General features: G+C 26.5%; 1 protein-coding gene across 1 annotated transcript; it reads right to left on the reverse strand.

Moving 5' to 3' along the window:
* Positions 1–26: 26 nt before the first annotated feature.
* Positions 27–13176, reverse strand: LOC135923273 (transmembrane protein 115-like). The gene is made up of 4 exons (XM_065457936.1): positions 13108–13176; positions 6327–7268; positions 5733–5912; positions 27–348 (listed from the first exon to the last, which is right to left on the reverse strand). Exons 2-4 carry the CDS (start codon positions 7124–7126, stop codon positions 141–143), a joined length of 1188 nt encoding a protein of 395 aa, XP_065314008.1. The 5' UTR covers positions 7127–7268; positions 13108–13176; the 3' UTR covers positions 27–140.
* Positions 13177–13446: the final 270 nt, after the last annotated feature.

The raw sequence follows: 13446 nt of genomic DNA on the forward strand, positions 1-13446 counted from the left end.
GATAAATACATATTATTAATTTTAAAAAAATACTTCTTCAAATTTTTATTCGTTTAAAGTGTAAAATGATTGTGATAATAAATAAATATAATTTATATCACTTTCAAAAAATATACATGCCATTACCATTTATAAAAAAATCAAGAATCATTTGTTGATGTGTATGTGATTATATTAGTTGGGGTAGATTCGACGTTTTCACCTGAGGAAGGTTGAACGATATGATTTATAATTGATTGCATTTCTATAGCTTGATGATTCTCGTGGTCTAAAGATGGCCATTTGGCATTGGGGTCAGAGGGATTTGTTTTCGTCATTCGTTCATTTAGAGCTTTCAAAGCTTTTAACCTATATTTAAACACAGATAATTTATTGTTATTAAAGAGCATTTTTTTTATGATAATCAAGATTATCTAATTTTTAGGCGAAAAAATGACATGTAACGCTTTAATGTGCAGTGCAAATAAGAATTAATTTTACAAATGGTAAATTTAAGGATTTTAAATTATCTTTGATTCGTGAATACACTCCTGCACCTTTAAATTACATATATGCATAATAAATTTCGAAAATTGACAGCTGGTAAATAAAATCAGATTTTTTTATCTGATATTAGATCAGTTCAAATTGGGCATTTTTAAGGCTATAACAAGTATCTTTTGTTGATAAAAATTTTTTTTAAATCTGCCACTATATTTGGTAAATAAAATCAGATTTTTTTATCTGATATTAGATCAGTTCAAATTGGGCATTTTTAAGGCTATAACAAGTATCTTTTGTTGATAAAAATTTTTTTTTAATCTGCCACTATATTTTCGTATGATTTCATATTCTTAAACAGTTATATATTATTTAATTAATAAAATTTATTTATTTTTTAACTTATAATTACATAGCCTTGTAAATTCAATTATTTGGTCCGAGCCTGGTTAGAAAGTCTAATAGGCCCGGAATTTTTATTTTGGCACAAAAAACTCCGTATTGTACGGGGCTTCGAGGGGTCTTGCAGACACTAGGTACTGAATGTTGTGACCTTGCAGGCAAATTATAGTGGTCTATTTTATGAAGAAGGGGGACTTCACACCCATGCCTACTTTTTGCTGACCTTTGGCCAGCATTTGCTCAGCTGGGTCGACTTTAAAGTCGTATTTTCATTACAGTTTTCCTTATAAAAAAAAAGAAGGGGTAATAGCTTTTATATTATTTAAAAAATGAGTTGGCATGATAAATCGCCTTTTTTTAATTCCACATGCACACTAAATTCACACAAATTAAGTCTAATTTGCTACGTTCCGCCTATATAAGAAGCTTCAAATTTGTCCTGTCTAACATTAACAAAATCTATTAGCTATAATTTGCTAATGGTCTGCTCCTAGTTTACTTACGCAACTAAGAATGTATAAATTCATAAGCATGAAATAGACTAATGTATAATATTAAAAAATGTGAATTCAATTTTAACATATTTTACAATATAACGAACTTAAATAACCGAGAAAATATATAGTAGTAAGTTGATAAGTAAAAATGAAATTGGGAGTCCCACTAGGAAAAAGTTATTTAAAATTTAAAATAAATCATTTTCCAGGGTATTTAAACTATGTTTACATTACTACTTCTAATGCATTAATATATAATTGTCCTTACTTGATGACTGTTTTTTACCTATATTTCATTCGATTGATATTTGTTTATAGTGGACCCAGGTTCAGCATATCTGAACCGAACCCCATTTTTAAGACATTTGAAATCTTTAGATTAATACATAACAATATTTTATACAATAAATACCAGCAAGGTATTTACGTAAAAATATGCGATCTCCTTTGTGATTTAGCTAATTTTTTAATTTTGTGTGTAAAGTAAACTTTTATAATCATTTATTCCACATAACAAAAAATATGTTATATCTGTCAAACTAATAATATCTTATATAGCATTTATCATAGTGTGAAATTCATATTTACTAGGGGTGTACCGATCTCCCAATATCACCAGCTTCACTAAAAACAGATTCTGAAGAGATTATCGCACACTTTTATAAACAGAATGCGCAAAAAAATAACAATATGGCAGAATGTTTATTAATTAATTACACGGTGTGACAAATTTCGACTTGATTTTTTGGGAGAAAATAAAATAAACAAGTTTTAAGACAGTTTTTTATGCATATTCTAAATCCGCTGTCAGTTTTTTTCTAGCACGTCAGGTTTTTTATTTAAGGTTAAAGTGGCCAAAAAGGTCATTTTTAGCACTTTTTGAAGGTTTATAACTTTGGTTCTAATGATCCCTACATAGTGTTGTTAAACGGCTCGTTTTGAGCCGATTTTTAAAAACGGCTAAATCAATATTTCATCCAGAATAATATTACGCAAGCATGAAGATTTTGTTTGTAGAAGGAACAAAGGTTTGGACATCTATTAGCGAAATCATGAGGCTTAGCAAATATTTATCCGGCTAAAATATCGAGTTAGCCGTTTTTATAAATCGGCTCAAAACGAGCCATTTAACATCACTATCCCTACAACTAAAAAAATATCTTAATTTTTGCAGCAAACCTTCCTTATTATTATTATACATTTTTTTTTATAAAACCTTACTCAATTTTTAAACAACCTATATTTTTTAAATTTACCTTTATTTATAAAATCTTTTTTAATATAGCTTACATTTAAAATATTTATTTTAAAAAAAAATTTATGAAAAATTAAGCGCGAAAAAAAATAATTCTTCTCCTTTCTTCCTACTCGTTATTTGGCATTATTATTTATTGCCCATACTACTGGTTCAAGGTACTCCATTGGAAAATCATATATTTTGATATAAATTGATTAAAAAACAAATATTAAATACATCTAAAAAAGATAAATATTAATAAAATATGAAAAATTACCAATTATTGCATTTTAAATGAATTTTGCTTCAAAAATGCTCAATTCAAAAAGAGTACAAATTAAAAAAAGTGGGTACAGATATCTGATTTTGGTATAAATTGATCATAAATGCATAATATATTACTAAATACAACTAAAAAAGATAAATATTACCTTAATTTTGCTTTAAAAATGCTTTATGCAGAGAAAATTCAATAAAAGTGTATAAATTAAAAAGTTCGAAAATATCTGTACCGACTTTTTTAATTTATAGATTTTGGTTGAATTTTCATGGCATAGAGTACTTTTGAAACATAATTAGAATTAATATATAATCTTGAGCATATTTGAAGCAAAATTATATAAAATTTATCTTCTAAAGTTAATCATTTTGATAGTAATTTAAATTGAAAACTTAAGACCCCCAAAACAAAATTCTTTACCATTTTTCTCAAAAACCATCTATAAAAATTAGTAAATTTATAAAGAAATATAAGTTTAACACTATCACCAATTTTCAGGGATTTTTATTCGATACTTTTTAAAATATATCCGTATAAAGACCTAAATTTTACCATTTTTGAGATTTCGAAAAGTTGTTTTTATACGGTAATATTTTTAAAACTTGACGTGTAGGGAAAACGGATTAGAACTCAGCGTCAAATTCTGCACCAAAACTTGTATTTATTTTCTTCTCCCATATTTCTTGTCACACAGTGTTATTATTAAAAAAATATAGATTTCGATTTTATTTATAAAAATATAGATTTCGATTTTATTTATAAAAATAAATGATTTTAGATATAACCTTTTTTAAAAAATTTATAACATTTTATTTTTGTTAAGACGCCATTTTATATCGGATCGGCAAATTTTATAATATTGGCCGATAACCGATATTTTATAATAGGTGAAATATCGGCCCGATCCAATCCGATAAAAAATATCGGTACATCCCTAATATTTATGCTAATTTAGAAGAAGTACCATAATATATTATTTTCTGTGGTAGTACTTCCTATATAAGATTTTCCATAAAAAATGTTTTGTTTGTGCAGGCGCTAATGGATATAGTGGGCAAAATATATAATTTTAATATATAGAAAATAATTTTAGTTATGTAAGATGATAAATCAAGAGTACTTTATTTGAGAAATTTATCATATAATATTCTTCTACCCTAATTCCTTTAAGCTCTAATAAATACTTTCTGCAATTTTCATGGCAACTAGCCCAATATCATTTTTTTTTAAAGATTGCATAAAAATACAAGTAAATTAAATAATTAATTGCTACATTCTATTTAAAACTGTCCTAATTTCTTTAAGCTCTAATAATACTTTCTGTTATTTTCCTCGCAACTGGCTAAATATTATTTTTTTAAAAGAGATTCATATAAATACTAAAGTATAATTAAATAATTTATTGTTACATTCTAATTCAAATGGTCTATAATTCATAAATCCACAAAAGTCAAATATTAATTCATCGTTGAAAAATATCTGAGATGAGACTAATATGTGTTACTCTCATTTTTTGATACCTCATTTGAATTATAATATATTTGTAAAAATATTCATTTGAATGAGTTTCTATTCTCTAGTTGCTCTGTCTCTAAAATTTGGATGTCTTATCTTTCGCAGTATTTAAGAATATGTAATCAAAACATCTTTAATGCATAATTTTTAAAAATTATTTTCATGCTTGTTAATTTGTTGAATAATGATATTCGCCTAACTAGATTTTTTATCTTTAAATCTAATAATAATTAACAATACTAGTTGCAACTTGTAAGTCTTTGAAGGAAGAATTAATGCTGGTAATTTAGAAAGGTTTTATAAATTAACAAATTAAATAGATTATAAGTAATCTACCATTTTTATTTCTAGGTTTCCTGACGTTTAAGAAAATGTAATTATCCTCTCTTTTTATCTCGTCGTGGATAATTTAATTTTCAACATGAGGCACCACAATCAACTTTATCAAATTATATTATCTCCTTGTCAAAAAAGAAAAATGGTTTAACTTTAAAGTACAGAAAATTTTATATCAAAATTATCATAATCTATTGGCTTTTTTCTCGTCTAACAAGTCTGTAGAACTCGCTTAATTTTCTCCCAAGGATATTAAGTGGGATAGTTATGATGTCTTAACGGAATTAAGTGCTGAGCATTTCTATTGGAACGTGCCGAAAAATCGAATAATCCCAAGCTACTGAAAGGCCCGGGTTTTTTGTTGCTTGGGCATAAGTGATTAGGCTCTAGAGTATTCGGGATGCTGGCCCTTTTAAGAGCTTTAGAAATTAAATTATTCATGTTTGTATGCCGTGGGAAGCGGCCTTTGAAATATTTAAAAAATATATTTTTTATAATAAAGGATAATTTAATTATAAAAAAAAGTTTTTAAAAAATGTATCTATAAACTTAGCTATTACAATTACTAACCTGCATTGGGCCTAATTTTTCAAGCCCGGCCCAAAAAATACTTTTAAAAAAAAAATCCCGCCCGCCACAATCATGAACAAATTTTTTTTATTGTCTCAAAATGCCCGACCCGAATTTATTTAAATATAGAAAAATTTAATAATTGTAAAAAAAAAAAATTTTTATAAAAAATATTAGCGCCTAGTTTCTTGTAAGAATTTTTAAATATATCTATTTATTTGACAAAATGTAATATATTTAAATTTTTTAACCGCCGTGATTTGTAGATCTCTTTGCAATAACTTTTCAAAAATAAATAACACCAAAAAATATTTTATGTTTTATAAGAGATATAATATTTATTTAAAATTATATACGCTTTGAAAATCTCAGCTTGGAGATATAATTTAGAACAATTATCTGAAATATATCAAACCTTCTCCTTTCCGCGTCGTGGGTATCGATTCCTGGTAAATTTATAACAATCGAGGCTGATGATGCATCATTGATTTTCCTAATCACGTTGATCTTTTTACATAATCGTAGTTTAACAAATAACCCATATATTAAATTGCTGAATATAACGATAGGAGGTTGAATGAAGGTAGGAAAAAAGCTAAAAAAAATGTTAAAATTTCGAAATTAAAATTTGAAGAGTCACATATATATTAGAGCCCTGTATGATAGGACTCGATGACTTAGATAGATGTTCTGGCCGGATATTTTAAAATCCAACAAAGGTTCTCTCAAATCGAATAAGTGCTTATATTTTCTCGATTTCCTAAAAAATTTAACTTAAATTTTTTAATTCGAATGGAAGCCTATAAAATAATAGTTCGGGCCATCGGTTGAGCATAAAATTTAAAACTCAATATCCGTATAGGGCTCTAGAAACATCAATGTTAGATAAATAAAGAAACTAAAAATTACATCCGATTAAATTTATTTAATGTAAAATAATTGCTTTAATTAAAAAAAAAATTCCCTCTTACAAACAATTTTTATTTTTTTTAAAAAAATGAGTAATAACCTAGCAAAAGAAAATGCTTCTTCGGAGTCGCCTCTAGTTCCATTGCCATGTTTCTGCCAAAACCTCAAATAAATCCAGCTAATCAATAATCCCACACCGAACATACAAGGATAAGGGCAAGTTTCGTACCGTACAAGAATGGCGCCCCCATCTTTTTCGTCAAGGCCAGTCCGATATCTAAAAACTCCGGCTAATTTTAGCAGTAAAGTAATACAGAGTAATAATAGGGGAAGATGAGCATTCCTAATGAAGTTTCCACTACTGCTGCTATTAATCTTTAGGGGTATCAATACATGAGCTGGCATTATCTGTTTAACGGCAACAGAAAGACCGGCCAAAAAGGCAGCAAGACCAGTTATCCTGATGTTAAAAAGAAGGCTTACGTCTTTGTACACAAGTCCATATGCCAGGAGGTTAAGAGCGCCTGTTATCATGCTAGTAAGCACTGAGACTGCGAAATAAAATATTAATAGTCGAGCTGAACCCCATACGGGCTCCACCAATTTACCCGAAACCCATAAAGCAAGTGCATCGAGAAAAAGTAAGAAAAATCTAGGTTCTATGAGGGAATGTGTTATGAATGCGTAAACACGGGCAGAGAGGACAGGTGTCAGTGATAATGATTCGTATAGAGGCCGGTAATAGGTGCAAGCATGTCCCAGTAGTAGGAGTAAAATAAGTGTTCGAGTAACGGGGCCACAATTTAAGAAGGAATCAAAAGATGAATGAAGGGAAAAAGATATTGAAGAGAGGGTGGTAAGTCGCTGGCGCAAAACAGTAAAAAAGGAGGTGGTTCGCATTAAAATTAATTATAACAGACTTTAAAAAGTTGTTCGTATGAGTGAATATATCTATATGTACAAGGCATTGATAATAAGCAAGTCATTCATTTGTTGACCTCGATTTATTGTAGTATGTCTAGGTTTCTAACTGAGAGCATATCTAACATAAAATAAAAATATGAAGTCCTTACTGCAATACTCTTTCATCGAAAATTTAGGCAGTTTAATTAGCCATTCTATTACAAATGAGCAAGAAAATTGTGATACTCGGCTTCGAAAAAATTTTAGGCGCGTCATGTCCTAGTTATTAAAAAAATTTTGGCTCGTAATTATAATGAGGTAATGTGAATTAAATTCACCTTTTTTATACCTTCTCGCTGTCAAACGATAAAGGATTGAAGATTAGGGGAAAAAACAAATTTTTTTATATCCAGTTTATAATTGAAGATTAAATTCTTAAAATGATTAGGAGCTCAAATTTTTTTCAAATATTTTTCATACTGCTCGTTTGCTATTTTTCTAATAATTTCAATAATTAATCAATGAAATAAAATATGGCCGTGCCGATATAAAAAGAATTACATTAATACCATTCGATATTTCCTATATTCATACGATTGATCCGATTTCTAGATTGTCTTTGTTAACCAATTTCATGAAAAATTAATAATTTCTAAAAAATAACTACAAAACTATGGGCGAAACAAGAAAAACTTTAAGGTTCTCCGTTCTCGTGACCAAGGCGAAATTTGGCATGTTATCAAGAATGATTAAGTGTATTTAATTTTTTATTACCATAAAGGTTATAATTATGTATAAAATTAAAAAAATATATTTTGTAATTATATGTACAATTAATAAAATAACCCAAAACAATAATATATGATCGAATCGGTTTTTTTAAAACAGCCAAATCCGTTTTAAAACCGGTAATTATTATCCAGTTCTGATATTTAATATCGGCACATGCACGAACATATAAAAAAAATTATAGTTTAAAATCATTTTAAAGGAAATATAATTGATTAAAAAGTAATTTGTGTAAAAAAAATTTTTAATAAAATTTATTCATAAAGGATATAGTGATAAAAAATAATCTGAAGCTAGCTTTAAATCTGACCATAATTATGATAACTTAGAGAAAGTTGATTGGATATTGATAACGACCAACCTTGGAAAAAAGTGGGAAAGATTTGTTATTTGGGTTCCATGTTAAATGTATATGGAGGTGGATTATGCAGTCGTTTCATGGATCAAATATGCTTGGAAGAAGTTCCGGGAGATATGGACTATTCTAACAAATAAATTTCTCCGAAGTTGACGGGAAAGGTTTAAGTAAGCTGTGTGAGAAATTGCAGTCTATAGAGGTGAAACATGAGCTAAATGTGGCGAAGCAAAATAATGTGGATGAGAATGATTAGATGGATTTGTGGGGCATCTCTGAGATAGAGAAAAACAAGCAAGGAATTGTAAAAAAAATTGGAATAGAAGCGATTGGAGTGAGAACGAGAATAAATTGGGCATGTTATGAAAGAGGGTAAAGAGTGCTCCTTAATATAAGTAAGAAGATCGAGGAAGACTCAAGATGACGTGGATGAAGGTGATAAAGAATAACATGAGAAAAGTAAATCTTATAATAGCGATTCCCTGGTCCGTAAAAAAATGGAGAAGAGAGTTGAGAGGGAAAATACTTTCACCCGGGTAAACCTGGAAATCCGCTTTAAAGGGAGAAGCTTTATTCATAAAATATGCCAAAAGCCACTTCCAAACACTCGTTTTGCAATGTTTATTTCCAAACAAAATAAGATAGTAATTTGTCGAAGTGTATTTTTTTTTGCATTATAAAATATTTTTAAAAACTACAGCAATACATTCAGTCGTTTAAATATATTAATCACCATTTTTTTATTAACTATTAGAGGTCGACCAAGAGCAAATATTCAAGCCCGGCTAGTTTCAATTTTTTACTAAGGTTTCCCGGCCTGGTTTTTTGAAATTAATATAACAGGTGGAAAAATAATGATAGATGATGATTTCGGTTTTGCGATTTTTTTAGCAATTAACACAAAATGTATGAAAAAGAAATTGTATTCATGAATGAATGATCAATCTGGGTCATTTAGTCATTAAAATTATAAGCAAAATAAAACATAACATATTATTTTAACTAAATTAAGCTTTAGAATATTTTTCAATTCTCTACTAAGAGCGCTGGGGGCTAATTATTGCAAGTTCGATCCAAATACGTTACCTGGCCCAGTCTGACCCATGTGCGGGATACCGGGCCGCCCATTGCAGATCTCTACCATCAATCAATTAAATAGTGGCATAGATATTATGCAAAAATTAACTTAACATCCTTTATTTGGAAATTTTTATAAAAAATTGCTGGAAACACTAGAAAACTGCAAAAAGGGACTTGTTTAGATGGCCTAATTTTTTTTAATATCAATATGCATGATAATACTCATAAATTAATTATAATGTTTTAAAATGGCTTTAAACAATGGGAGATTTTTATTGTATTGAAATGTTGATATATATAACACCATGACCATCTTTAAATTTTTTTTCAAGCATCATCTGTAATATATATTTCTGAGAAAATAAAGCAGCCACACTAATTGAAAAAAATCATTACAAAAATTGTAAATGAGCAGCAAAAAAAATTGAGATCCAATTTTAAACTTTTAATTATACATTAGATTTTTCCTTCTAATTATCAATTATAGACTGTTATAAATATAAAATTTGAATTGACTTAATTTATTAGAGAAAGGGGTTATAAAAAAGGGTCGATTTTGTACCAAGTGTAAATAACAAATTAAGTAACATAACCATTTATTTTTTAAATAATGTTATATGTAAATATAATTTTAAAAATCTAAGAAGGTTTCTTTTTCTTTAAAATTATTATAACAGTTTGTGCAGGAAGCAAAACATTTTTCAGATTTAACCTAACCAGATTTTTTTCCTACAATTTCCAACCTTAACATAATTAAACCAATATTCACTACCCAACTCCAAATAAAAATATAAAAAAGATATTTTTTTATGTTATAAAAAATATCGAATATGAACAAAATTACAATCAAACCATGATTTATTGATCATCACTTATTAAATTCAAATAGATAATAAAAATAGCCTATCATGGAAAAAATTAATTTCTAGTCCAAACCCAAAATAAAAAATAATCATGAATAACTACAAATGTATATGAAAAAATTTAAAAAAATTTTATTAGAATAATATTCAAATATTTTTTTACTATCTCAATTGAATTACGAATATTAAAATTAAATTATTAGAATCTCAATGAAAATATTCTCACATATCATATCATATCCCAATTCGGATACTATAATTATAGGCTTGTGTTTATTCTAACATATAATAATATTATTTATTTTTAAAAATTTCTTCAATTTTGGATTTTATTTTGCATCTATTCGTTGATATAATTATCAGTCATAAGAATTATTATATATTCATATTGGGTATTGTTTTTTGGACATTATAAAAAATTTAAATATTTTAAATTTTATTAATGTTAAAAAAACAAATGATTCTGCCAGGTTTTATTTCCTCTGTGAATAGTACTAAATAGCTATGTTTATTATATCAGAATATAAGTTTATTTTTAAGGAAATGATCATTGATAAAAAAATCTTAGCAAAAATTCCCTTAATATTTTTATTATCAGGTGATATAGATAGAAAATAATTTATAAAATAAAAATAGTAATAAATCATGAATTAAAGGATGCATAAAGTTGAGAATTGGAATAATTTTTTTCTTCTGTTTTCTTATAATCAATGAAAAGAAAAAATCATTATAAAAGGTTAAAAAAAATTGAAGATTTAGAATCTTTTTTTATAGTTAATCTAATTTCAAATTTGTTTTTATATATTTAATAACATACAAAATATTTGAATTTTTTATAATACCCCAATCAATCTTGTTAAAAAACAAAACCCATGAAAGTCATAAAATTTTTAATACTGATAACTATATCAACATTCTTGAGATAGATGCTAGATTAAAATCCAAAATTAAAGGAATTTTTAGAAAAAAAAATTGTTATAATGTGTGTGAAAAAGTGCAAGCCTATATTTAAATTATCCATTTTCAGAATATTTAAATTCATATTCTACATCATTATAATTTTTAATAAGACTTTTAAAACTTATAGAGCATGAAAAAAAACCACCATTGCAGATTTAAACTTTGGTACCAACAATTTTTCCCAAAATTGAGGTAGGTCTGTGTGGTAATTGATTTGAGATGAAATGCCTAACCCCTCCATTTGACTAGAAGAAAAAACTTAAATGATCAGGTAAATTCCAACTCATTCTCAATTAGAGTTGTTAAAAGGCTCAATTTGAGCCAATTTTTAAAAATATGACTAACTCAATATTTTATCCAGAATAATATTATGCAAGCCTGAAGATTTTGCTTGTAGATGGCACAAAGGTCTAGATATCAATTAGTGAAATCTTGAGGCTTAGGCAATATTGTTCTGGATATGAGTTAGCTGTTAAAAATTGGCTCAAAATGAGCCGTTTACAACACTATTCTCAATACATTTTCAGCTGTTGGTTTATTTTCATTATATAAAATTGTCAACTTATAAAAAAAGTAGTCATAATAATTATCATAAATAATATTGCAATTTTTTTAATTGAATGATAGTTAATTATTTTATTGAGATCCAACATATTGTAATATTTTAATTATTTTTTTGGATTTTAAAATAATCCATGTCTGTTTTTTTATAAGTATCTCAAACTTTTATTACAAAAATATATTATAATTATTTGTTCCTATTTAAATTATATATATTATATGTTATTTATTTTGTTAAAAATTTATTTTTAGAATGTAAATCTGAGTTAATTAACAATCATAGATCAGGGCATGATTCTGGAGAAGTCATTTGATCAGCAAAAAAAAGAAGGAAAGATGGGAAAATAATAGAGAAATCCTGGTTTTCACTATTTTGTAATTCTGTTGAAAAAGAAAATCATTAAAGTTATGGAAAGCAGACAAAATTACATAATCAAAATTAATGTCATCATGAAAATGAGGAATGAAATGGTGCAAGGAATTAAAATGTTCCATAAATCATCTTTTGTCATTCAAGGAAGCGCTTGTTTCTGACCAAGAAGATAAAAAGTAAACTTGATAAACTCTTATATAAATAAATCAAGTTCAAGTGAGTTAAGGATAAACAAAGAATTGAGAAATATGAATAAAATAAGGTATATAGAACCAAGCTTATTTAATAAAGAGGGAAAGATGTGTTAAAGAGTGAGCAAGATGATTTTTATTTTAAAAATATTCATTAATTATTTAGATAAAAATTTATTGTTTAGAACATTTGTTATCATTAATTAACATGGGATAGAAAATAGAGTAATTAAAAAATATAAAGTTATAGTATAAATAAAGTAATTTTTTGTTGATTTGATTTTAAAATTGAGAACTTAAAAGAGAATATTTTGTTGAATCTAATTTGAGTATATGATTAAATTTGTTAGAAAGAAACCCAGATTTGGCCTATTGATTCCCATCCTTTTATTATAAATGTTATATATCATAAATTAATTTTTTGTGGAATTTTATAATTATAAAAATTTGAGATACTATAAGATAATTAGCAAATATTATATTTTTTTATAAATTTATCTATAAATTAGTTTGACTTCTGAATCAAAGTTCAGTTACTTTTTTTATATCATTGCATAAACAATATAAAGTAATACCTAAACAATGTGTCATATGCATTTATATATAAAAATATAGTGCTTTATGAAAACAAGGGAGGTTATTTGGTAATATATCACTTCCTTCAAATTGATATCTAGTTTTGCTATAATAAATATAACCTTATTAATGTTGCAAATTTATAAAAAAGTTTCATATTAAAATTCAAGTCTAATTATTAGATAAGTACATTAGGATTGAAATATTTTAACATCAATAAAAGATATTACCAGAAAATATATGTGATTCGTCATTCGTTATGTCATTTGTTCGAAATAAACTATGTCAATCATTAAATTCTTAACGAAATTGCAAAGAAACTTATTATAATCACTGCTGTTATAGTATATAATTTTGAGTAACTATCGGTTGCGATGCAACTTTTATAAAAATCTGGATAATTTGTTATAGCTATTGTACATTCTTATATTTTATTTTAAAATCTTAAGAAATAAATATAATTTAAATCATTTTAATTATCTTTATTTATAATTTAGAATTCATCAATGTGATTGGTTGAACCTTCGCTTTTTTAAAAAATACATTACAGTATAAATGAAAGAGATGCC

Source organism: Gordionus sp. m RMFG-2023, chromosome 2 (assembly GCF_954871325.1).
Source record: "Gordionus sp. m RMFG-2023 chromosome 2, tfGorSpeb1-WG-v2, whole genome shotgun sequence".
Classification (NCBI taxonomy): domain Eukaryota; kingdom Metazoa; phylum Nematomorpha; class Gordioida; order Chordodea; family Parachordodidae; genus Gordionus; species Gordionus sp. m RMFG-2023.